General features: G+C 40.5%; 1 protein-coding gene and 1 pseudogene across 2 annotated transcripts in view; both read left to right on the plus strand.

Annotated features, from left to right (window-relative positions):
- Window positions 1-27,281, plus strand: part of SMYD4 (SET and MYND domain containing 4) — a 52,564-nt gene that overhangs the window by 8,173 nt on the left and 17,110 nt on the right. For both annotated transcript variants that reach the window (XM_034640328.1, XM_011223416.3), the window contains exons 3-5: window positions 13,267-13,411; window positions 18,960-19,049; window positions 20,565-21,702. In XM_034640328.1, the coding sequence (XP_034496219.1) occupies window positions 13,267-13,411; window positions 18,960-19,049; window positions 20,565-21,702 (1,373 nt within the window). The remainder of the gene's footprint in view (window positions 1-13,266; window positions 13,412-18,959; window positions 19,050-20,564; window positions 21,703-27,281) is intronic.
- On the plus strand, window positions 50-4,145 carry LOC105237082 (annotated as a pseudogene).

Consider the following 27,281-nt stretch of genomic DNA (forward strand, 5'->3'; position numbering starts at 1 on the left):
CTCCTCCAGGCGGGGCGGGGGGAGGGCTGGGATTGGTGGGTGGGGAACCTGGGGGCCCTGGCTAGTCTCCCGGCGGCGGAGTCCCAGGAAGCCAAGTGAAGCAAGACATCGGGGACATTATGCAGCAGATAATGACCATCACCGACCAGAGCCTGGACGAGGCCCAGGCCAAGAAACACGCCGTCAACTGCCACCGCATGAAGCCTGCTCTCTTTAGTGTCCTGTGTGAAATCAAGGAGAAAACCGGCCTCAGCCTTCGAAGCTCCCAAGAGGAGCCGGTGGACCCACAGCTGATGCGCCCGACAACATGCTTCCGAGAGAGGGTGTGGCCGGGCCTGAGGAGGGGGCGGGGCTCAGCCGCAGCCGCTGCAGCCCCCGGGATGGCGTGTCCCCTGAGGACTCCATGGAACACTCCGACGGTGGCAGCGGACTTGTCCACATCTGCCACATCTACCGCTCGGAGCTGGAGAAGTATGAGTAGGCGTGTGAGGAGCGCAGGGCGCGAACCTGCTGCGGGAGCAGAGCCGCGCTCGGGCTGCGGCCCCCAAGGAGATGGAGCGCATGGTGAACAGCATCTGTCGGAAGTTCAGCGCCGTCCAGATGCAGCTCAAGCAGAGCACCCGCGAGGCCGTCATGATCCTGCGCGCCCGCTTCTCGGATGCCAGACGAAGACGCCGCAACTTGAGCGAACAGGCCACGAGGTCCTCAACGAGTGTTTCTACTCCCACCTGAGTAAGGCATATCCTGGTGAGGAGGCACCACTGTCTCCCAGGTCTCCAACTGGTTTGGCAACAAGCGGATTCGCTATAAGAAAAATACTGGAAAGTTCCAAGAGGAAGCAAACATCTATGCCGTCAAGACGGCCGTGTCAGTCACCCAGGGTGCCCACGGCCGCACCAGCTTCCCGACACCCCCTTCCTCTGCAGGCTCTGGCGTCTCTTTCAATCTCTCAGGATCCGGAGACATGTTTCTGGGGATGCCCGGGCTCAGCAGAGAGTCCCACTCTGCTTCCCAGGTGGAATCACTCCGACACTCAGTGGGGCCAGGGGGCCAGGGGGACAACCTTGCAGGAGGCCAGATGTACAGCCCTCGGGAAATGAGGGCAAATGGTGGCTGGCAGGAGGCTGTAACCCCCTCCTCAGTGACATCTCTGACAGATGGACCAGAGCGTTCACTCTGACACTTCCACCTGATCTTGCCCCTCAGGGCCACAGGGGTGGGGGCGCACAAGGCGACTCATGAAGAGGACACAGGCATCCAAAGGACAAACCCCAAACACAGGAGAAGCACAAGACAGAGAAGGGCAAATGGGGTCATCCCTTCCCCAACCAGACTCTCTCAGTGCTGGGGGTGCTGACTACATGGCAGGGAGAATGGGGTCTCTCTCCCCCTTTTTTCCTTTTTTCCAGTCTTTTTTCTCTCCCTTTCTCTTACACACAAACCATTGTTTGTGTGCTCAGATCGCTTTCCCTTTGCTCTACCTGCCATACTGTATTCTGTTTCTGTCTCTTTCTCTGGGCTCCCCCACTCTCCCTCCCCCACCCCACTTGTCTGCTCTGGGATCTGTGGAGAAGCCAGCCCTGCCTGACCAGAGATGCCAAAACTGGGGACACAACTTCTGGACAGAGGACATGGGCCATGAACTCTGCGCCTTTCCACTCCTGCCCCTCCGGATGGCTTTATTACCTCATACGCAGCTCATCTTAAACCAATAGAATCGCTCTGTGGGAAAACACACACACGCACACACACACAAATCATCCCACATAGAAGCATGCAGTTGCAGAAATAATGAAAGGTACTAGAAAAGATAAATATGTGACTAAATATTTTTAAAATCATTATTTAAAATAATGATAGTAATGTTTTATTATTACTTAGATGTTAATAAAACAATAATGTTTTATTATTAGTTTTATTATTATTATTATGGGATTTAGAACATTTAGAAGTGAGACATGATAATAGACAAATAGGAAAATGGGCAAAAGGAGGTAAATTGTGTTAAGGTTCTTCTGTATAGCCTGGGAAATGGCAAAAGTACTAACTGAAGATGGTAAATAAATCAAGGATTCATTTTGTAATCCCCAGGATAACCATGAAACATATATTTAAAATTTTGAAAAATCAAGTTAATTCTCTCCCTTTTCTATGTGGTAGGTATACATTCCAATGTTCTCTGCTTCCTAATCCCTACAACTTACAAATGTGTTAGGTTACGTGGCAGAGAGAAATCAAGTTTGCAGATGGAATTAAGGTTGCCAACGAGCCAAGTTTAAGATAGGCACAGTAGCCTGGATTATCCCTGTGAGCCCAATATAATCACAAGAATCCTTAAAAGTGGAGAAAGGAAGCAGAAGTGTTAGAGGGAGATAGAACTAGTGGAAGAATTGTCAGAGAGATGCAGCATTGCCGGTTTTGAAGGTAGAGAAAGGGAGTCACAAGCCAGAGAATATAGGCAGCCTCTGGAGACTGGAAATGGTGAGAAAACAGATTCTTCCCTGAAGCCTCTGGAAAGCAGCACATCTTTACCAACACCTTGATTTTAGCCCGTTGAGCCCCATGACAGAACTGTAAGATAACACATTTTTGTTTGTTTTAAGCCACTAATTTTGTGGAAATTTGTTACAGCAGTGACAAAAAACCAATGCTCTCCCTTGACCTCCCTAATCCAAACTACTATCAGTAGTTAGACCATGACTATCTGGTTTCCCAGAGGCATAGTTGCCTCCCACCAAACTGTTCCCTGCACCCCAACAGGAATCATTTTTTCAAAACAGAAATCAGATTCTATTGCTCTCACTTAAAATCTTTCAGGAGTCTTTTTTTGTTCTTATAAGAAAGACTAAATTTCTCAACTTAATATAGCCAACAAGACATTGCAGTCAGCCCACTGCCTGTCTCCTTTGTCTCCTCTTTTCACCCCACTCCTGTTCTCAGCATATGGGCCTTCTTTCAGTTCTTGATGTGCACTCTGCTTCTTCTTGCCACGTGGCCTTACTCCCTGTATTCTGCCTGAAATACTTTTCCTGGCTTCTCTCTCCTCCTGCACACCCGAATTAAATTCTGCTCATCCTTCAGGGTCAGCCAGATCTTTCCTCAGGAAGGCCTTCCCTGAGTCCCAGCTGGCTCACCTTCATTTTTTATACATTTACAACACTACATAGCTTTCCTCTCTATATTTGTGTAATCATTTGCTTTCTGTCTCTTCACTACTAAACTATAAACCTCATGAAGGCAAAGATCTTGTCTGTGTCTGTCTTTCTGTAGACAAGAGCAGTGCTGTGTCCAAAACAAAACAAAAACCTGGGTATTTAATAAATACTGATCAAATGACAGTTTGGAAATAGGTATAAAGCTCTTTACCAACTGGTACATATTAATGCTCAATATGACACATAAATGAGAGCTTCATATATATACAGATATATAAACGCATACCTTTCAAGTTCAATGTTAACATCTTTACCTTTGTGCCAGCAGCTATCAATAGTGTCTCACACGTAGCGAGGGGCTCGTATTTTTGTTGAAAGATAGTGAGCACAGTGTTGAGCCTTGGCAGTTCGGGTACTAACAAGGTACAATTAGGGTAATAGTTGGGTTTGGGGTTTGGTTTTTTGTGGGTTTTTTGGTCTGCTTATTAGTTTTCTTTTTCACAAATGTTCACAAGACAGAAATACATTCTCATCGGATTTGAAATGATATTTAATGAAGTTTAACAGGAAAGTTTCTCCTTTATTCTTCTCATTCAGTTCCACAGACATAACCACCGTTTATTGGAGTTTTCTAGTTCTTTTTATGTATTCTCATACAATTGTAAATAAATATGTTCATATCTGTTTCTTTATTCTGTTAGACTATATCATGTGCTTTGTTCTAGGATGTTTTCTTCAACGTCACACCTTGATCTTTCGGGCAACCCTGTGATATTACTTGTAGAGTTATGCCATAATGTAGTTATTCTTTCCCTGTTGAGGGGCAATTATGTTATTTCCAGTTGTATTTTTACTGTTACAAGCAATGTGGCAGTGAACGATTTTTTTTTTTTAAGATTTTATTTATTTGTCAGAGAGAGAGAATGAGCACAAGCGGGGGGAGGGGGACGGCAGGCAGAGGGAGAAGCAAAGAGCCCAACATAGGACTCAATCCCAGAACCCTGGGATCATGACCTTAGCCGAAGGTAGATGCTTTGACTGAGCCACCCAGGCATCCCTGGAATTTATTTTTGTATATGATGTGAGAGAGTGTTCTAACTTTTTTTCAGATAATTTTTCTTCAGCATTTATTGAATAGTCCATTCTTTCCTTAGTGCTTCAAAATATTGTATTTATTAAAAATTAAATTCACAGTTAACTCATAAATTTGCATCTAGACTCTATTTCCATGCCAAAACCAAAGGGTTTTTACTGTGACTTTATAGTATCATATTAGAATTCTGTCAGTTTCAAGTGAAAGAAACCTAGCTCAAATTAGGAAATTTATGCACTATGAAACTAGGATATCCAAAGGCAGATCTGTTTGCAAGCAGTGTTGAATCCAGGGCCTCAGATGGCATCAGATTCTGTATCTCCTCATCTCTCAGACAAACTCTACACCTGATGGGGGTAATAAACATTGGTAGCCTGGGGCACACCCTGAACCACAAGAAACCACAAGAAAAGAGGCCATCATTCCTGAGAGTTTTGGCGGAAAAGGTCTGGATTGGACTCCAGTCAACCTGATTTTGACTGCCTGGTGAATCCCTTCAACCGAAAGTTTGGGGCTTTTCTGATTGGCCGGGCCTATAGCACGTGCTCAGCCCTGTTGTGGCATTGGGGTCTTCCCTACTTCAACCACAAGAAATGGTTTTCTCCCTGAGATTCTATTACCAGAAGTAGAAGGAAGGAGCATTTGAAAGCATGGAAGTCTAGTATAGATGTGGCTTTGCTGCCTGTTAGGCCAAGTTCCCACACATATACTCATTCTTTTTCAGAATGTCTTGGCTATTCTCTGTACATTTTCCCTTTGTAACTTTTGTTGGCTTGTCAAGCTCCATAAAAGATGTTGGGTTTTTTGTTTTTTTTTTTTAAAGGTTTTATTTATTTATTTATTTATTTATTTGACAGAGATAGAGACAGCCAGCGAGAGAGGGAACACAAGCAGGGGGAGTGGGAGAGGAAGAAGCAGGCTCATAGCAGCGGAGCCTGATGTGGGGCTCGAACCCATAACGCCGGGATCACGCCCTGAGCCGAAGGCAGACGCTCAACCGCTGTGCCACCCAGGCGCCCCAAAGATGTTGGGTTTTTGATGGGGATTCTGTTGAATTTATAGATTCATTTAGGGAGGCTTGACATCTTTACAATATTAAATTTCCTCATCCAAGTAAAGGGTCTGTCATTTGCCATTTGTTTAGAACTTCTTTTATATCCTTAAGTAAAGTTTTATTGTCTTCTTTGTGTAAGTCTGGCACATTCCCTCTTAGGTTTATTCTTACTTATTGTAAGTTTTTGTTATTATTATGAATAAGACTTTTTCTCCCCCAATTATATTTTAGAACTGATGATTGGTGATATAAATAAAATACAGGAATTTTTTTTCTCATCTTATAATTGGCCACCTAACTGTATTTTCACATTATTTTATTGTTCTTTTGCCAATTCACTTGGAATTTTTAGGTAAATAGCTATATCTGCAAAGAGTAATCTTCTTTTCTAATATTTTTACCCCTTATTTTATCTTGTGATTATCATAGCATTAGTTAGATCTCCAGTGCAATATTGAATAGTAACAGCCATTTAGTACATTTACCATAGGTTTATAGTACATACCCTTTTTCGGTTTAAGGAAAGTTGCCTACATTCTATCATAAATAAGTATTGAATTTTATCAGATACTTTTTCTTTTATATATTTTGGTATAACAGTCATTTTCTTTTTCTCCTTTAACCTGTTACTATAGGATTTACATTTGTAGATTTACTGAAGTTGAACTGTTTTGAAGATAAACTCTATTATCCATCATTCTTTTAACACATGGCTTGATTCAATTTTCTAATATTATTTTTTAATTTTATATCTGTGTTCATTAATTATATTAGTTTACATGTTCTTTTGTGTGTGTGTGTGGTTTTGCTCTGTCAACTCTTAGTATTTGGGTTATGGTGGCTTTGTAGCATGAATTGAAGAGCTTCCCATTTTTTTTCTGCTCTGAAATAGTTCATATAATGTAGGGATCATTTGATTCTTAAAGGCTAGTGGAAAAATCCTGTAAAAATATGTAGACTAGGTGCCTTATTAAATGGAAATATTTTTGGGACGCCTGGATGGCTCAGTTGGTTAAGTGGCTGCCTTCGGCTCAGATCATGATCCCAGGGTCCTGGGATCGAGTCCCACCTAGGGCTCCCTGCTCAGTGGGGAGCCTGCTTCTCCCTCTGCCTGCCACCCCTCCCCCTGCTTGTGCTTGCTCACCTTCTTGCTCTGACAAATAAATAAAATCTTTTCTAAAAAAATTAAACAAATAATAAATGGAAATATTTTCCATTTTTAGTTGAATTTTTTATCAGAATAATATACACATAGTGCAAGAAGTCAAATAGTACTTCAGCTCTTACAAAGAAAAACAGCCACCCTTTGTCTCATTCTTCCCCATTCCTATCCCCCAGAGGATGCTGCTTTAACTGTTTCCTGGTATTTAATTTCATATTACTAAACAGTATGCTAATGCTGCTATTTTTTGAATTTTTAGCTTTAGATGTCAAATTTTGCTCTCTTAACTCCAAATTATATGTATATACTTTGTTTTTGCCTCATCCTCATAACTATATTATAGTTTATAATGTAATATAATCAGTAGAATATAATACTGGTTAAACAAATAGCCATGTAAGTACTACTCCTGTGAACCACGAAGTAGACTTCGATTACATTTCACTTCTTGTACAACTCTTGTTTTCCCTTAAGTTAATAATTGCCTCCATTTTAATTTTTTCCATGTATGTCTCACTGCTTCGTCCCCAAACTGCTTTACTTAGAACAAGTTAGCTCTGTAGACTTGTTTGTAAAACTATTCAGTCATAATCTAGTGACCAAAACATTTAAACTTCTAATCTCTATATGCATGCCCATTAAGTGAAAGTATGAATTGGGCCTTTAAAAAATTTTTTTTAAGATTTTTTTTTATTTATTTGACAGAGATAGAGACAGCCAGCGAGAGAGGGAACACAAGCAGGGGGAGTGGGAGAGGGAGAAGCAGGCTCCCAGCGGAGGAGCCTGATGTGGGGCTCGATCCCAGAACGCCGGGATCACGCCCTGAGCCGAAGGCAGACACCCAACTGCTGTGCCACCCAGGCGCCCCTGAATTGGGCCTTTAAAGTTTAAAACCAGGCATATAGTTTTCTTTCTTGCTGATTTAGTCTTTGAGGAATGTTTTCCCAAAATAGGTAGCTTTTATCAGTATCGAAGTCCTTTTGAGGCAGATGACCCTCCCCCACAATTAATAATATCTCACAGTGTCCTGGGAAATCCTAAACAGACTCATTCTCCACACTGTTTGTTTTGATTTTGTACTGATTCAACTGGCATACCTTGTGGTACCAGAAAGCAAGGAAGCACTCAAAAGTTTAATGGATTTATATAAAAAAGAACATAAGAGCCAAACTGAAGAGGTTCCGTTCCCACTGGCCAAATTTAGGACAAATGGAGCATCAAAATGTATTATAATAATAGTTTCTAACATTGAATTATTTTACTCAAAGACATAAATAAGCAAAAGAAAGGAGGAAGCATTTGTCTTTACAGAAGAATGTCAATTAATAAATTTAGAAATAATGATAGAACTAGAAAATCACCATTTTTTAACCCAGGATAATAACTGATTGTGGCAATGGTCATCAATGGATGTTCAAACCATTAGAAGAAACACTGTTGGAACAAGTTATTTACATGGTCTCAAAGTACAGCCCGTAGATTGCTTATTAAGTGCAAGGGGATAGGTATCTTTACATTGGAGAGATCCACAATCACCACTTTAACCAAGCGACCAAACTTAGGATCCAGTGAGAACTACTTGACATTATAATGTCTCCTGACTTGAAGCAATACAAGTATACAGATTTAACTATGTACTAATATCCTTGACAAGAATTGTTTAATCTGATCCTAATCATGAGGAAGCAATGAGACAAAACCAGAGTGTGGAATATTTCCTGGCCTTGAGTCTTCAAAAAAGTCAGTCATGAAAAACAAATTATCAGACTATCTCAAGAGACTGAAGAGAAATAACGAGTAAATGTAGTACATTAAAACTTTGATCCTTGGGGCGCCTGGGTGGCTCAGTCATTTGAACGATGGACTCTTGATTTCAGCTCAGGTCACTATCTCAGGGTCCTAGTGTCACAGGATTACAGGGTTCTTGTCTCACAGAGTCGAAGAAAAATCTCGTGGACACAAAAGGTTGAAGTGAAAGTTTGTTGTTTTTTTTAAGATTTTATTTATTTATTCGACAGAGACAGCCAGCGAGAGAGGGAACACAAGCAGGGGGAGTGGGAGAGGAAGAAGCAGACTTCCAGTGGAGGAGCCTGATGTGGGACTCGATCCCAGGACGCCGGGATCACGCCCTGAGCCGAAGGCAGACGCTTAACAACTGAGCCATCCAGGCATCCCGAAGTGAAAGTTTATTATAAAGTGAAGGGGAGAGCGGAAAGGAAAGAAGAGGCTCTCTAGAGTTGAGAGGGGTCCCAAATGGGCTGCCACTGAGGGCTTTTAGCGGCAGTCTTTTATTGAGAACTGACTGGGAAGCTTGTGCCTTGAGATTCTTGTGCCGGTCTTGGTTTGAGCAAGGACTATTGATAATACCCTCAGTGACTTAATTCGTGGAGGTTTGGCGATTTTCTATGATTGCACGTAGCCACCAACATCGGAGGCCAGGTGATGTGCTTCTTTATCTCTTATTCAGGCTGGCTTAGTGCTTCTGCCTGCCAGGAATAGTTTCAGAGCCCAGCCAGGGGCCCCCTACCCCTCCCTGCCTGTACCTTAACCCCTTCCTTGTTCACTAGGATTGAGCCCCACCTCGGGCTCTGTGCTCAGCACAGAGTCTGCTTGTCCCTCTCCCTCTGCTCTTCCCCCCACTTGCTCTATCTCTAAAATAAATAAATAGAATCCCAAAAAAAAAACAAAACCAAAACTTCGATCCTGGATCAGGTTGGGGCAAAAGGAAGAACATAAAAGATATCTTAGGAATAATTGGGAAGTTTTAAATTTAAATATTTGAATTAGTGTTAATTTTTTTTAGGTGTGATAATGATAGTGTGTGAAATGAAGATATAAAACGTTCTTATTCTTAGCAGAGGCCTACTGAAATGCTTAGAGATGAACTTTCATGATGATTGTACTTATATTCAAATGGTTCAGGAAAAAGCATGTATATATGGTTGTATGGGAGTTAATAAGCTGTTTCTCAGCTCTAGTCTCAATCCTCTGTCCTCTGTGGTGAGCCTGGAACTTGATGCTTTGCCAGTTGACTCCATGAGAGGTTTTCCCTCTGTAGGAGTCTAGAGAAAAGGCAAGACTGGAAGAAGAAGAAACTTGGGTCTTTCTGTCTGCTCCCTAATTAGAATGCACATTAAAAGAATGAATTGGACCTTTACCTTATACCACATACAAAAGCTAATTCAAAATAGCCCAAGGACCTAAACTTCAGCGCTAAAACTATAAAACTTTTAGAAGAAAACCTAAGGCAAAAGCTTATGACATCGGCTGGCAATATTTTCTTGGATATACACCAAAGACACTGGCAACAGAAGAAATAATAGACAAATCGGGCTTCATGAAAATTAAAACACTTTGTGCATAAAAAGATAATATCAGCAGAGTAAAAAGGCAATCTACAGAGAGGCACCTGACTGGCTCAGTCGGTAGAGCATGTGACTCTTGATGTCAGGGTTGTAAGTTCAAGCCCCACAGTAGGCAGAGAGATTACTAAAAAAAAACAAAAATAAAAAAGATTTTTAAAAAAGGCAACCCATGGAACGGGAGAAAATATTGGCAAATCACATTTTTTTTTTTAAAGATTTTATTTATTTATTCGACAGAGATAGAGACAGCCAGTGAGAGAGGGAACACAAGCAGGGGAAGTGGGAGAGGAAGAAGCAGGCTCATAGCGGAGGAGCCTGATGGGGCTCGATCCCATAACGCAGGGATCACGCCCTGAGCCGAAGGCAGACGCTTAACTGCTGTGCCACCCAGGCGCCCCTGCAAATCACATTTATGATAAGGGATTAATATTTAGAATATATAGAGAACAACAGCAAGAGAACAAACAAGCTGATTAAAAAATGGGCAAAAGGGGTACCTGGGTGGCTCAGTCTGCCTCTAGCTCAGGTCATGATCCCAGGGTCCTGGGATCAAGCCTTATATTGGGCCCCCTGCTCAGCGGGGAGTCTGCTTCTCCCTCTCCCTCTGACCCTCCCACTGCTTGTGCTCTCATTTATTCACTCACTCTCTCAAATGAATAAATTTTAAAAACCTTTTAAAAAATGGGCAAAGGACTTGAATAGACATTTCTCCAAAAAGGATATATAAATGGCCAAAAAGCACATGAGAAGGTGCTCTTAACATCACCAATCACTAGGGAAATGCAAATCAAAACTACAATGAGATGGCACCTCACATTCATTAGGATGGCTACTGGGGGAAAAAAACAGAAAATAGCACGTGTCAGTGAGGATGTGGAGAAACTGGAGTCTGTGCATTGCTGGTGAGAATGTAAAAGGTACAGCCACTATGGAGAACAGTATAATTCCTCAAAAAATTAGAACTAGAGGAGTGCCTGGGTTGCTCAGTTGGTTAATCGTCTGCCTTCGGCTTGGGTCATGATCCCAGGGTCCTGGGATTGAGCCCCACATTGGGCCCCTGCTCAGCGGGGTGTCTGTTTCTCCCTCTCCCTCTCACCCAGCTGGTTCTCTCTCTCTCTCAAATAAGTAAATAAAATCTTTTAAAAAATTTAAATCTAAAATTACTATATGATCCAGCAACACCCTTTTGCATTTATACCCCAAAGAATTGAAAACAGAACTTTAACAGATATTTGCATGCCAATGTTCATGGCAGTATTTTTCCCAATAGCCAAAAATGGAAACAACCCAAATGTCCACCCACAGATGAATGGATAAACAAAATTTGGCATATACATAGAATCGATTATTATGCATCCATAAAAGGAGATGAAATTCTGGTACATGCTACAATATGGATGAATCTTGGGAATAGTACGCTAAGTGAAATAAGGCAGGCATAAAAGGATAAATATATGATTCCGCTTACCTGAAGTATCTAGAATAGACAAATTCATACAGACAGAACATAGAATAGAGGTTACCAGGGGCTAGGAAGGCGGAGGAATGGGGAGTTATCTCTTAATGAGTAAGAGTTTCAGTTTGGGATGGCAACAAAGTTGTGGGAATGGATGGTGGTGATGATTGTACAATGTTATGAGTGTACTTAATGCCACTGAACTGTGCACTTAAAAATGGCTAAAATGTAAATTTTGCCATGTGTATTTTACTACCATAAAAAATTAATTAGAAAAATTATTTTATCTCACTTCCTCAAATTTTTTGTCATACTGTTCCAGAAGAAAATTTGAAATATTAAAAAAAAAGATAGAACATCCATTTGCTTTTCAAAACTTTGAATCAATTACTGAGTTAACTTGGTGCCTAAAGAAAAGAATGAATTATTGCTGCTCAGTTCTTAATTGCCCTGAAGAACAATTACACAACATTGAATTTTATCATCATTTTGGATTAAGATAAAGAATATCCATTGTTAGGCAAGAAGAGTTTTGCTGTTATTATTATTCGCCACAATCTTTTTGTTTGAACTAGGATTTTTCAGGGTTAACCTAATTAAAAGGAAAAAAAAAGAACAGGCTCTTTGGTGCACCAGACATGCATGGAGTATGGTCCTCATCATGTTTTGGACTGGAATAAATTTAGAACAGGCAAGCACACCTTTTGAAGATTTTATTTTCTTAGAGAGTGCCAGTGGCGGTGGGGGGGGGGGGCAGAAGGAGAGAGACAAGCAGACTCTGTGCTGATCCCAGAACCCAACGCAGGGCTTGATCCCAGGACCCTGAGATCATGACCCGAGCTGAAATCGAGAGTTGGGACTCTTAATCAACTGAGCCACCCAGGTGCCCCAAGCACACCTCTTAAATTAAATAAAATCTTTTCTAATTTTCCTTTTTGTGTTATTTGAGACTTTTTCTATATTGTATTTAAGTATTAATAAAATGTCTGATATTAACTCATACATAGTAATGTTTTGTGAAATTTCAATATTTACATACACAGATGCATCGTACTGAATCATAGGTTGAAAGATATTTCTTATTATGGGTCCTTGTAAACACAAATTTGAAAAACACTTTTCTAAACATTCTTCAGTTTTGATTTTGATTTCTTTGACCCAAGAGTTGCTTACGAGAATTCTTAGTTTTCACATCATGAATATTTTACTTTATTGCTTTACAGTCAAAGAGAGAATCTAGAGTATTCTATACTATTTCTCCTTGTTGGAAGAAAGGTATAGTCTCCATTGCCAGTGTGTGTGTATATTTATGTATGTATAAGATCAACTTTGTTAATTTTATTATAATATAGAACATTTGTATACTTGCTTTTTTAGCTTTTCAGATTAAAATAATTTCAGAATTACTTACAAAAATAGTACCAAGAATTACTGTGTGATATCCTTTGTTAAATAACAAAAAGTCAACCAAGTAAATTTTAAAAATCAAATTGGCTTGGTTAATTGATTCATAAATTGAGCAGCATCCTGGGGCACCTGAGTGGCTCAGTTGGTTAAGCATCTGCCTTCGGCTCAGGTCGTGATCCCAGGGTCCTGGGTCGAGCCCCATATCGGGCTCCTTGCTCAGTGGGGAGCCTGCTTCTCCCTCTCCCTCTACTCATGCTCTCTGTCTCTGTCTCAAATAAGTAAATAAATCTTTTTTTTAAATGTTGAGCGGCATCCCATGTAGCAAGTAGAGGAGAGCTCCAAAGGGCCACAGCAAAGGAAAGGTTTCTAAAGGTAGACAGTGGAAAAAGGAAATTATTAGCAGAGAATCCATTATTTTAGGCAAGGTCACCCTCCTCCATTCACATAACATGACCCAGACAACCTCAGGTGTCCCAGTGTTTTGCAGGTACTCACTCCCATTTCAAGTTCAGTGGTTAGGAGCTTCAGTTGAAATAACAAATTTGTGCTCTTTTTTGTTTGTTTCTTCATGAAGACCTGAGGATGAGATGTTTTTGAAAAGTCTCTCTGGAGGTTACCTCGTGGGAAAGGACCCCAATGCTCCCCCGTTCTACAGAGAAGAGGGAAACAAAAAATTTCAGAAGAAGGATTATACGGGAGCCACAGTGCTGTACTCTAAGGTAAGGTACCCCCAGCTCAGCAGGAGGGGCTGTGTTAACAATTTCACAGTGCTCATTTCTTCAGAAGATAGAACCATCTTGCTGAATTGTGTAGCCAGTGATTGCTTTGTTTATAATTTGTGAATTGAATTTGATAAAACTGGCAGAATTCTGGTGCTGGTTATATGGCGAAACAGCAGGTAGTTTGTATTATATGTCCTGGATTCCATCCAGAAACTTATATTCTCAAATTCCCTCAGATACCTTGTAGTGCTGTAGGCTTATTGGACCCCTGGCCCTGCCTTGCCCGTGTCTGTCAGCTGTCACTGAACTGCGTGCCATTTTTATCTGATGACTGATGAGGCTGTTGGCTTGATAGTCCCAATCGAGCGCCTCGATTTTTGGTTAGCCACAGTGTTAGTTTACAACCAGTATGACTTAGATTAAGTCTGAAAGGAAAATAAGCTCAACTGCCACAGCCTATTTGAACTGCGTTTTAAAGGTTGTCAACAGATACAGAAATACCTAGGAGATATTGTGGGTTTGGTTCCAGACTACTGCAGTAAAGCGTGTCAAGTGAATTTTTTGGTTTCCCAGTGTGTATAAGAATTGTTTACATCATACCATTGTCTGTTAAATGTGCAATAGCATGATGTCTAAAAAAATGTATACCTACCTTAATTTAAAAATACTTTATTGCTAAAAACAATACCACAATCTGAGCTTTCAGCAAGTCATCATCACTAATCCCAGCTCACCATAACAAATATAATAATAATGAACAGTTTGAAATATTGCAGGAATTAACGAAATGTGACGCAGAGATGCAGTGTAAGCAAATGCTATTACACGGTGCCGATAGACTTGGCTCCATGCAGGATTGCCACAAGCCTTTAATTTGTAAACAAAACAAAACAAAACATATCTGCGAAGCACATTAAAATGAGGTGTGCCTGTGTTTAAAATTAAACATCATGAACTAGATTTTGATGAGAAAAAGTGGCTTTTACCAATCTGCTGCTCTTAATGTCCTGCTTCCATGGTAGGAACTGAAACAAGACCCCAGAGAGACTTCCTTCCATAACACTTAAGAGATAAATATGGGCCTAAAGCAAGAATGAACCAATCCCTTGCACCAGGTCTGTGATCTTGTATATTAAAAGAATGAGTGTGAATTTGAAGAGTATATCCCTACTCTGCATCTTTAACAGGGCTAAGCATAATGTTTGGAATTAGTTTTCCAACAACTATCAGACTTAGAACAGCCTCTGTACGGGTGTCTGGGTGGCTCAGTCGTTAAGCATCTGCCTTCAGCTAGGTCATGATCCCAGGGTCCTGGAATTGAGGCCTACATCGGGCTCCCTGCTTGGTGGGAAGCCCGCTTCTCTCTCTCTCCCCCTCCCCTTGCTTGTGTTCCCTCTCTCGCTGTCTCTGTCTGTCAAATAAATAAAATCTTAAAAAAAAAAAAAAAAAAAACAGCCTCTGTAACTGATAAAAGCCCTGCTTTGTAATGTTATAACATATTTAGTGGAATACTCTGAGCATTAGTGAATGCTGAAGACTTAAGATTCACTAGATGTAATGATATACTAATAAATGACTTAATAGTTCTTTTTCAGAGCTAATCTCTTCAACTTTATGCATGTACATCAGAAATGTGATCCCATTGGAAGTTGTTCAAGGAAAACAAGTAAAAAATGAAATCAGACAAAAAATTAAGGTTTGCTCTGGATGTGGAGGGAGATGAGCCTTCCTATTTCATGAAGCTAGTATTTTGGTGATTATGGTACTTTGCAATTTTCTACAAAGCAGCTGTTTTCTTTCTTTTTTAAAATAATATTTGTTGTTTTTATCTGATTATAAAAGGTACTATATTTTGTAATTTACTTGGAAAATAGAGAGAAGCATAAGGAGTAAAAAAATCACATAATCGATGACAGGCACTGTTAACATTTTTGTTTATATCCATCCAGACACTTTTTCCTCTGAAAATATGTTTTTCTTTTACAAAATTGGGATAATGCTGCACTTACTGTTTTGTAATCTGCTTTTTTCCCTCAAAAATTTATTGTGACCATTTTCTCATGTTATTAAATTTTCCACTAGCACGTGATTTTTTACAGCTAGCTTCGTGTTCATTACAGAGAACTATACTTGATCAACATCTCCTAATGTTGGCAAATTGCTTGGTATTGTAAAGCTACAAAGGAGCGTCTTTCTATGTAAATATTTTTACATATCTGATTGTTTTCTTAGGATAAATTCCTAGAAGAGCAATTGCTGGATCATTTGAATGTATTTCTTTAAGGCCTTTGGTACTTGATGCTGAGTTGTTCTCTAAGAAAGAACTAGTTAACAACCCTTCTAGTAAAGTGTGGGAACGTCCATTTCTCTATATCCTTAGCAATACTAGTTATTAAGATTTTGTTATTACTTTATCTATTTATTTATGTTTAAAGATTTTATTTATTTGGGAGAGAGAGAGAGTGCACAAGCAGTGGGAGAAGGCAGAGGGAAAGGGAGAAGCTGACTTCCCGCTGAGCAGGGAGCCCGATGCAGGGCTCAATCCCAGGACCCTGAGATCACAGCCTGAGCTGAAGGCAGACATTTAACTGACTGAGCCACCCAGGTGCCCCTCTATTTATTTTTGAATAGGAAATATGTTTACATTGTTTGAATTCAAAAGGTACAAGAGTATATATACAATATAGTCTATTTCTTCTTTCCCCTCCCACCTCTTTACCCAACACCAGAAGCTAGCACTGTTGAATGTATCTTTCCAAGGGCACCTGGGTGGCTCAGTCATTTAAGCCTCTGACTCTTGATTTCAGCTCAGGTCACGATCTCAGGGTCCTGATGTTTCAGGGTCTTAGGATCAAGCCCCACCTCGGGCTCCTTTCTCAGTGCTTGGCAAGGAGTCTGCTGCAGTCTCTCCCTCTGCACCTCCTCCAGCTCACATGCTCCCTCTCTAAAGTAAATACATCTTTTTTTTTTTTTAATGTATCTTTCCAGAGATACTTTCGCATATATAAATGAATACAAATACTCTCATTCCTGCACACCCAACACTTTTTATAAATAACATTCTATATATACTGTTCAGCTCCTTGCTTTTTTCACTTAATAGTATCTTGAAGATCATTCTACATCAGTACGTTAAGAGCTTCCTTGTTCTTTTCTTACAGCTACATGGTATTCCATAAAATGGATGTATAGTTTATTTAATCAGTGTCTTATAGATCTATGTGTAATTGATCTAGGTTGTTGCCTATCTTTTGCTGTTCCAGACAACCCTGTGTTGAGAAACTTTGCATATGTTATTTTGCACATATCTTTAGGGTAAAGGCTTCTATCGGTAGGATAAATTCTAGAAGAATTGCTGATGTAATGGAGAGATAAATGATATGGATATATATGAAATACACATACATATTGCTAACTTGCCCTTCATAATCATGAAACCAACTTACACTCCCACTAGCAACATATGAGAATGCCCATTTTCCCACTCCTTGGCAACTCAGTGTGCTATCAGTTTTATTTATCTTTGCCAGTCTGATAGGTAAAAAAAATAGTATCTCGGTAAACTAGGGATTTTTTTTTCAATTTATCAGATGAAAACTTTTCTTATTGTGGTAAAATATACACTACATAAAATGTTCCATTTTAACCATTTTTAAGTATATAGTGCAGTGGCATTAAGTACATTCTCAGTGTTGTGCAACCATCATCATTTTATATTTCCAGAACGTTCTCATCAACCCAAACTCTATGCCCATTAAACAAACAGTAACTCTCCATCCCTCCCTCCCCCCTCACCTCAGACAACCTCTGTTCTACTTTCTGTCTCTGTGATACTGTCAATTCCAGGTACCTCATGCAAGTGAAATCATACAATATTTGTTCTTTTGTTTCTGGCTTATTTCCCTTAGCATAATGTTTTCAAGATCCAGTAGAGTTTTAATTTGCATTTTGCTGATTACAAATGAAGTTGAGCATTTTTTCATATGTTTACGAGCCATTTATATTTCCCATTAGAACTATCTGTTCCTGTCATTTGCATATTTTCCTATTGAATTGTTGGTCATCTTATTGATCTGTAGGAACTAGTCATAAAGTAAAGAAATGAGCCCTTTGCCTGTGATATGAATTGCAGATATTTTTTCCAGTTCAGTGTTTGCCTTTTGATACTGCTCTTATTGGTTTTTGGTGTAAAGAACTGTTTTATATAGTCAAATTTATTTACCTCTTATGACTTCTGGGTTTTGTGTCATAGTTAGAAAGGGATTCCTCACTCCAACATTACTTTAGATTATTCCTATAGAGTCTTATAGTGCTCTGAGAGTTTCATTTTTTATATTAAGATTTTGATCCATTTGGAATTTATCATAATGAAAGGTTTATCATAAATAGAGAGCCAACTTTATCTTCAGTGGCTACCTACTTGTCACAATACTTTTTTTTTTAATGTTCTTTTTTTTTTTCTTTTTTCTTTTTCTTTTTTTTTTTTAAGATTTTATTCATTCATTCGATAGAGATAGAGACAGCCAGAGAGAGAGGGAACACAAGCAGGGGGAGTGGGAGAGGAAGATGCAGGCTTATAGCGGAGGAGCCTGATGTGGGTCTCGATCCCATAGCGCTGGGATCACGCCCTGAGCCGAAGGCAGACGCTCAACCGCTGTGCCACCCAGGCGCCCCCCTTGTCACAATACTTTTATTGAATAATCCCTATCTTTTCTTCAGTGATTTGAGATGCTGCCTTTATGATAATTATTAATCCCTGCCAATTTGGTGGTAGAAAAAAAACGAAACTTTGTGTGCTTTCGTTTTCATATATTTTGCAATCCACAAATGAATTAACTATTTGTTTTCTAAGAAATAAGTATCATTAGCGTTTCTTCTTCTGTGAATATCCATTTGTGCCACTCACCCTTTGTTATGTGCAGGATTGTGTTTGCACAGTTTCCTCCGTTTTCATTTACCTTCAGTATTGTTTGTGGCTGAAGCTGTGTCTGATGCTGCTGTCTTCAAAGTGCTTGAAATATTTATTTCCTCACTTAATCTTCACAGCTTTGTCCTAAGGTAGTTAAAAGTGTAGCTGAAGCACAAAGAGATCCACTGACGTTACCAGTTTCATGCCATCTTTCATAGTATGGCCCTTATGATCTGAAAAAAAGTTTACTTTTTTTAAAGATTTTATTTATTTATTTGTCAGAGAGAGAACGTGCGCTCAGGCGCTCACACACACTTTGCACAAGCCAGGGAGCGGCAGGCAGAGGGAGAAACAGACTCCCTGCTGAGCAGGATGCGGGACTCCATCCCAGAACCCTGGGATCATGACCTGAGCTTAAGCAGACTCTTAACATGGGCCTCAAGACTGAGCCACCCAGGCGTCCCCCACAAAAAAACTTTTAAAATGCTAGTTTTCAGGGCACCTGGCTGGCTCAGTAGGTGGAGCATGTGACTCTTGATCTTGGGGTCATGAGTTCCAGCCCCATGTTGGAGGTAGAAATTATTTTTTAAAATGCCAGTTTTCATTTATGTTTTTAACTGGTTGATTGTTTTGCAGGGAATATCACATGCAAGGCCTCACACTGCAGACATTTCACTGTGTTATGCCAATCGCTCTGCGGCCCTCTTCTACCTGGATGAGTATGAAGTGAGTATCGGGGTGCCTGGTGTGATTGGAGAGGATCTGTAGGGGGTTCACTGGAAGACTAGACCTTCAGCTCTGCTCCTACCTTAGAGCACTAAGACTGGGCCCTGCTTCAGCTGGTTGAGTTGGAAGAAAATTGATATCCTCCCAAATTTGTTCTTTCTCCTGATTCATTTTTTCTTTCTCCTGATTCATTTTACCTATCACAGGTGATCATGTGGGTCATATTGGTTGACAGGAGTCATGGCACATGGCACGGGGCCATGGACTATATCCAGTGGGTCAGCAGTTCTCAGAGTCAAGATCAGCTATGAGATACGTTGCTAATAATACTTTAGGTTCCAAGTGTTTGCAAACTATTTACTTGTTTGTTTGTTTCTTAATAAGTGGAGCATGTTCAAGATTATCCCTGCAGTAATATGACTCACCTTCAATGCGAATTTTGAATGGGCAAGTAAAAGTTGCACGGAAGTGCCTGTGTATGTCTGTGAGGGAGTAGGCTTGATATGAGTGGCTTTGTTCTCATTCTCCAATCGAGGGCTAAAGCCAAGCTCTCAAATGTCATTTTGGTACATCCATTTTGGAATTCCACAGAAATTTTAAAATATGCCCTAGAATTAAGAACTAGTTGAATGATCACAGGTTCACACTTACTGCCCTTGGAACTGAAAGAGACGAGCAAGGGGGGCGCCTGGGGGGCTCAGTCGGTTGAGCGTCTGACTCTTGATTTCAGCTCAGATCATGATCTCAGTATCCTGAGATTGAGCCCCACATCGGGCTCTGCGATGGGGCGTGGAGCCTGCTTAAGATTCTCTCTCTCCCTCCTACTTCCTTTGTCCCTCCCGCCTGCCCTCCCTCTCTCTCTCTAAAAATAAAATAAAAAATGTGAGCAAGAATTTAACTCTAGGCCCTAAGCAAGAAAGTCCTAGACAATTGAGGACAACAATTGGAAGAACTTGTGAAATATTTAACCCTTTATAACCTCCCTGTATTGGTTATTTCTATTTCCCTTCTTGTAGCAGCAATTATCATACATTAAACACATGCACTCTTTTCAGCACTTTAGGTATATCATGTTATTTCATCCTTAAAACAACCCTGTGAGGTATCCGTGTTTTTCAGATGAGAGCACTAAGACGCTGAGAAATTATGTTGTTTGCACAAGGTCATACAGCTAGTAAGAAGCAATCAGAAGTGGAATGTAGATCTGTCTGGCTTCTCAGCCTACCCCTTTAATCAGTATAGTTCTTCTCTGTAAGACTTTTTTTTCTCAAAACAGGAATATTTAATAAGACAATTAAATACAATATCCTTGACAAGTATTACTTAATCACTTAAGTATTACTTAATCTTTACGTGTTCTACACAGTAGAATATGATTTAAAGAAATAAGCACGTGGTTATAGTTGCTCCATTTTTAATCATCTTTAACTTTCCTGTAGATTTTTGTTAAGATTTTCAGTAGACATCGAAGAGCCAGAAACAAGGGTCATTTGGGGATTTCCTTTCTGTTTTCAGATGTGTCTTAAAGACATCACGAGAGCACAGATGCATGGGTATCCGGAAAGTTTGCAACCCAAGGTGACGTTACGTAAGGTCGAATGTCTGGTGACCCTGGGGAGACTACAGGAGGCAGGCCAGACCATCAGGGATCTTGAAAGTAGCTTTGCTGCCAAACCAACCCTAGCAGCTGCCCAGTTTCAAATTCTGCAGAGAAACCTCTGTCGTCTGAAAATGAAGGTAAAAGAAAGGGAGAATCTCACAGCAACCTTCCCAGAAGTTGTAACAAAAGTCTTTGAGGATATGGACCTAAGGGAAGAGAATGAACAGATTGCCAGTGCGTCATCTTCTGTCGGCCTACGCGTGGACCCTTTAAGAGGCCGCTATCTGATTGCCACAAAAGATATTCTCCCAGGAGAGCTCTTGGTGAAGGAGGATGCTTTTGTGAGTGTCCTTAACCCGGGAGAAAGGCCACCACTACATCATGGCCTAGAGAGCAAGTGGGATACCAGAGTTACCAATGGGGACCTCTACTGTCACCGATGTTTGAAGCACACTTTGGCCATGGTTCCCTGTGATGGATGCAGCTATGCCAAGTACTGCAGCCATGAGTGTATGCAGCAGGCCTGGGATCTCTACCATAATATAGAGTGTCCTCTAGGGGGGCTGCTGCTCGCACTGGGTGTCTTTTGCCATGTCGCCCTGAGGTCAACTCTTTTAGCTAGATTTGAGGATGCAGGCAAAGTCCTAAAGAAGCTTTGTGGTGAGATTAGTAACAAGGGCATGTGTTCACCTGAAAGTGAGAATCTGATACAAATGCTCAGTTCTGACGTAGGAGGGGAGAGTGAGAAAAATGGCAAAGGAGTTAAGACCCCAGTTCCAGGATGTGATATTAATGGCAAATATGAAAATAACTATAATGCTGTCTTCCACCTCTTGCCCCACACTGAAAACCATAGCCCAGAATACAAATTCCTCTGTGCTCTCAGTGTGTCTGCGCTGTGCAAGCAGCTCGAAGCAGCCGATTCCTCTAAGCCGGAAGCAGCAGTGCCTCCTGTTTTGTGTTCCGAGTTGAATGTCTGGGGAGTGGCCATGTTGAAGCAGATGTTACAGCTGCAGTGTAATGCTCAGGCAATAACTACCATTCAGCAAACAGGTAAGAGGGAAGCTTTGTTTGCCTTACAATGTTGTTCTGGATACAGCTGATATTTGGGGAGAAAGAACTGTGAACGAAAACAGTAGTGGTGGTCTAATGGGAAGACACAGCTAGCTATCTTGTGTTACCATGATTATGCTACTGAGAAGCTCTGTGACCTGAACAAATTCTTTGATCCCACTCTGCCTCAGTTTTCTCATCTCAACAATGAGTAGTTTAATCCTAACTTCACTGAGTTGTGATGATGATGTGCGTGTTTGTAAATTTACTTTAAAATTAAAAACCCTATTACTGAGGGATTTTTATTGTGAAGAAGAACTGAAACAATAATCAAGGCTGCAGAAAGAAGGGTCTACAGGGGCGCCTGAATGGCTTAGTCCATTAACCATCTGCCTTCAGGTCAGGTCATGATCCCAGGGTCCTGGGATCGAGCCCTGCATGGGGCTTTCTGCTCAGTGGGGAGTCTGCTTCTCCCTCTCCCTCTGCTGCTCCCCCTGCTTGTGCTTTCTGGCCCTCTCTTGCTCTCTCTCAAATAAATGAATAAATAAAAAATATATATTTTTAAATCTAAAAAAAAAAGGGTCTGCAGTTCAGTTAAGATATCAAAATCTTCTTCCTGTGACTCAACTACTCTGTCTCTTCTCTTTCTAACTGACGGATTTACCCATTCTTCTGTTTTAAATTTCCAAGAGAGCAATCTGGCCGAGCACAGCTCTTCTCAGTACTACCATGAACTATTGGCCAGTCTGCTTGGGCTGTCCTTTGGTCAGGGACTGACAATCTAAGGACCACCTCTAGACACAGACCAGCCTAGCCCTGCTTGCCTGAACCGGGCCCTACAGATAAGGCTGGTTAAGGTAGGTAGATGGAGAGGTTGAATGTGCCCAGCATCACAAGTGATGCCGTACTGACAACAGATACTATTAGAAAAGAAACAGTGTTTCTAGTATTTCTATTGTATGATCTCCATTTTAGCAGTTAATGTCTTTCAATTCAATTAGGTCATTATACTCTTCTCAATTTTCTAATTAACTCTATTGAGGGGAAAAATTAGATATTACCTAAACCTAAGATTTACAGACAGACTGATGTAAATGTGGCTTTAGTAAGCTGTACATGCTTGGGTAGCTCTTTTCATCTTCTCACGTTAGGTAATCTAGAATTTTGTCAACCTTTTATATATATGTTTTTATCTTTAATTTTAGTGCAGCTGCGAAGTTATACAATGTGTAGGCGTTTCACTAGAGGTGTTTTGGAGGAAGACTGTCTTCCCCATCCTGAAGCGCATGGAACACCCAAAAATAGCCCTGGCTTCACCCTATAATGCTAGGAAATCCCACAGCAAGTTAGTCTCCATTTTCTTCTCTGCTTTCATTTGCTGCTTTGAGCCACTGCTACCTTCTAAAATACATCTGTTGAGTGTTTTTCCAGAATCATGTTTTCCCTTGGGAACATTCGCTGGCATTTTAAAAAATATTATTTTCATTTAGTTTTGTTTTTGTGAATATAAAAAATAGTACATGGAGGGGCGCCTGGGTGGCACAGCGGTTAAGCATCTGCCTTCGGCTCAGGGCGTGATCCCGGCGTTATGGGATTCGAGCCCCACGTCAGGCTCCTCTGCTATGAGCCTGCTTCTTCCTCTCCCACTCACCCTGCTTGTGTTCCCTCTCTCGCTGGCTGTCTCTATCTCTGTCAAAAAAAAAAAAACTTTAAAAAAAAAAAAAAAAAAAAAAAAGAACATGGAGCTTCCAGATTATAATGGCAGAAAGTTACCGACTCCTGATTTTATTGTGTCTTGCCTCTAAAGTACTTAATAAAACATACAAAAAAGATACAAATGTCAAGGGGCGCCTGGGTGGCTCAGTCGTTAAGCGTCTGCCTTTGGCTCAGGGTGTGATCCCAGAGTCCTGGGATCGAGCCCCACATCGGGCTCCTCCGCTGGGAGCCTGCTTCTTCCTCTCCCACTCCCCCTGCTTGTGTTCCCTCTCTCGCTGGCTGTCCTTCTCTCTTCAAATAAATAAAATCTTTAAAAAAAAAAAAAAAGATACAAATGTCAAGAGCTCTGAAAACTGTAGAAAGTACTGTCCAGGTAAACAATAGCAGGCTGAATCCCTGAGGCAGAATGGCCAAGTCACAGGGACCAAAGTATAGTCTTCCATCCACTTTCCTCCAGTGGCCTCCCCCTAACTGTCAAAGAATCTTAGCCTAAATGTTTTTGGTCCACGTGCGTGACATTTCATTTTAGTCAGGTTTTTATTTGCATGGCAAGTTTCAGGTAAAATTTTTCAAAAGTTGTTCAGAATAAACTTTTGGATAGTAAATGTGTGTATAGCCAGGAATACCTGTACTTTCTGTGACTAATAAGGATTAGAGAAATAGATACATAGCATGATACTGGCTACCTGGAGTGATGGAAAGAGGACTGGAGATTTTGGCTTTACCTGTCAGGCTTTATATTTTATGCATAATTTATTCTTTATATGATGTTTTAAAAATACATACATAGAGGGGCAACTCAGTTGGTTAAGCATCCAACTTGATTTCAGCTCAGGTCATGATCTCAGGGTTGTGAGATCGAGCCCTGAATTGGGGGCTCTCACATGCTCAGCCCAAGTCTGATTGAAATTCTCTCTCTCCCTCTCCCTCCACCCCTCCCCCTCCCACAAGTGCACATGTGTGTGCTCGCTCTCTCAAAATAAATAAATACATCTTTAAAATAAATAACTAAATAAAAATATATACATAGAAAAAAAACATGACAAAAAGCAAAAATACCATAATCTTAACAGTAATCATTTCTGAAGGTGGAAGTCAGGGTGATTCCTACCTCCTTCTTTGAACTTTTACTACACTTTAAAAATTAAAAACACTGATTCACACAGTAACATTATTCTAGTAAATTTAAAATGGATTGGGGGCACCTGAGTGGCTCAGTTGGTTGAGTGTCCAACTCTTGGTTTCAGCTCAGGTCGTGATCTTGGGGTTGTGGGATTGAGCCCGTCGTTGGGCTCAGAGTCTGCTTGAGATTCTCCTCTCCCTCTGCCCCTCCCTCTGCTCTCTCTCTTGCTCATGACATGCTCTCTGTCTCTCTCAAAGTAAATAAATCTTAAAAATGGATTGTATACCTTTTCTGTTAGTCTAGGGAAAAAAATTTTTTTTTAAAAACCAGTTCTCTGGGGGGCACCTGGGTGGCTCCATCAGTTAAGCGACTGCCTTCAGCTCAGGTCATGATCCCGGGGTCCTGGGATCGAGCCCAGGTCAGGCACCCTGCTCAGCATGGAGCCTGCTTCTCCCTCTCCCTCTGCCTGCTGCTGCCCCTGCCTGTACTCTCTCTCTCTCAAATAAATAAAATCTTTAAAAAAAATTTTTTTTAAATAAAAGCCAGTTCACTGAGCAACAAGATGATAAAATGAGTCTGCATGTAATTATAAATGGGCTAAACTCTAAACGAATCTTTCAGAATGGGTAAAAAAAAAATTTAAATCCGACTATACTCTGTTTGCAAAAGTAACACATATAACAAAGTAACACAAAATGTTTGGGTAAGACATGTCAGGAATCACAAGCAAATCAGGGTACTGGAATTAATATGAAATATAGAACCCAAGGTATCCAGTAAAAAGAATTTTGTATTTACATAGGACACTTTCCACACTGAAATATGTCATCAACCTTGGCTCTCAGAAACATAGGGATTGTGACTATAAAACAAAAATCATGAAGTATACCAGGAGAAATTGGCAAAAACTCCATAGTTGTGAGAAACTTTAATATACCACTCTGATTTTGATCAAATATATTAAAAATAAGGGTCTTGAAGCCAAGATAACTAATATACAAGGGGATTCAGTACATATGTCTATCAAAACTTGTGTACATTAGACCAGGTGATATGATGTGGGCCAGGAGCAAACGGTCAAGAAAGAATTCCTGAGACGTTTTCAGTGCAAAAGGTGTTTTTATTAAGGCATGAAACAGGACCCATGGGCAGAAAGAGCTGCACTGGGGTTGTGAGGAGTGATTGATTATATATACTTTTAAGTTGGGCGGTGGGGTAGATAAAGGAAGTTTCCAAAAGGATTTTCATATGTTAAGGAAAACTAGAATAATGGGGAAAATATATAATCCATTTTAAGATTTTGGTATTTTTGCTTTTAGTCTGTTTTTTCCCCCCCATGTATATATTTTTATTTAGTTATTTATTTATTTTAAAGATTTTATTTAGGGGCGCCTGGGTGGCTCAGTCGGTTAGGTGTCTGCCTTCAGCTCGGGTCATGATCTTGAGGTCCAGGGATCAAGTCCAGTGTCACACTCCCTGCTCAGCGGGGAGTCTGCTTCTCCCTCTGCCTACTTGTGCTTTCTCTCTCTCTCTTCCTATCAAATAAATAAATAAAATATTTTTTTGAAAAATTAAGATTTCATTTATTTATTCATTGAGAGAGAGCGAGCTCGTACACACATTCACACTGGGGGGTGGGGGGATGGTGGCAGAGGGAGAGAGAATCCTGGTCTGGCTGTTGTCAAGCTAAGGTTGCTTTTTGCCTCTAGGAAAGCATTAACATTAAGGCAGTTGTGAGCTCCTTGAGGAATGTCTACTCTTGCCTGTCTTAAGTCAATGGGCTGCAAGTTGTAAGGAAATTTAATTTTACCTACTTTTCTTTTGCCTTTGTTCTTCTCCTCACAGCATTCAGCAAACTTTTTCTGTAAAGGGCTAGACAGTAAATATTTTAGGCTTTGCAGGCCATGATGTCTCTTTGACTCAGCTCTGCCATTGTAGCACAAAAGCCACTATTGACAATGCACAAATGAATGAGTATGGCTGGGTTCCAATAACACTTCATGATGGACTCTGAAATTTGATTTCTTATAATTTTTCACATCATGAGCATTATTCTTTTTTATTTTTTTTTTGTGTATGTGAGCATTATTTTCATTTTTTTCCAACCACTTAAAAATGTGAAAACAGTTCTTAGACCACACTCCACAAAAACAGGCAGCAGGCAGGATTTGGCCAACAGGGTACAGTATACAGACTCCTTTTTTTTTTTTTTTAAGATTTTATTTTTTTTATTTATGTGACAGAGAGACAGCCAGTGAGAGAGGGAACACAGCAGGGGGAGTGGGAGAGAAAGAAGCAGGCCTCCCAGCGGAGGAGCCCGATGTGGGACTCGACCCCGGAACGCTGGGATCACGCCCTGAGCCGAAGGCAGATGCTTAACGACTGCGCTACCCAGGCGCCCCCAGTATACAGACTCCTGATACAGACAAAGATTTCGCAAATCTAATTAAGGTATCTGTTTAGAAAGAAGAAAAAAAAAGCCCATAAAATTAGGAACAATGAAGGGGATATAGCCAATAAAATATCTTTTAAATTTTAAGCAGTACGATTTTAGACTATTAAATTTGAAAACATTAAGTAGAAAACTTTGTAGAAAACATAAATTTCCTACATTTTCTCAGGAGGAGAACACTTCAAAAATCCAGTGATTATGGAAGAAATTGAAAAAGATTATCAAAATATTTCCAGGGACACCTCTGTGTCCCTCTTTCCCCTCTGTGGCTCCCCCTGCTTGTGCTCT

The sequence above is a fragment of the Ailuropoda melanoleuca genome, chromosome 13, assembly GCF_002007445.2.
Source record: "Ailuropoda melanoleuca isolate Jingjing chromosome 13, ASM200744v2, whole genome shotgun sequence".
Classification (NCBI taxonomy): Eukaryota; Metazoa; Chordata; class Mammalia; order Carnivora; family Ursidae; genus Ailuropoda; species Ailuropoda melanoleuca.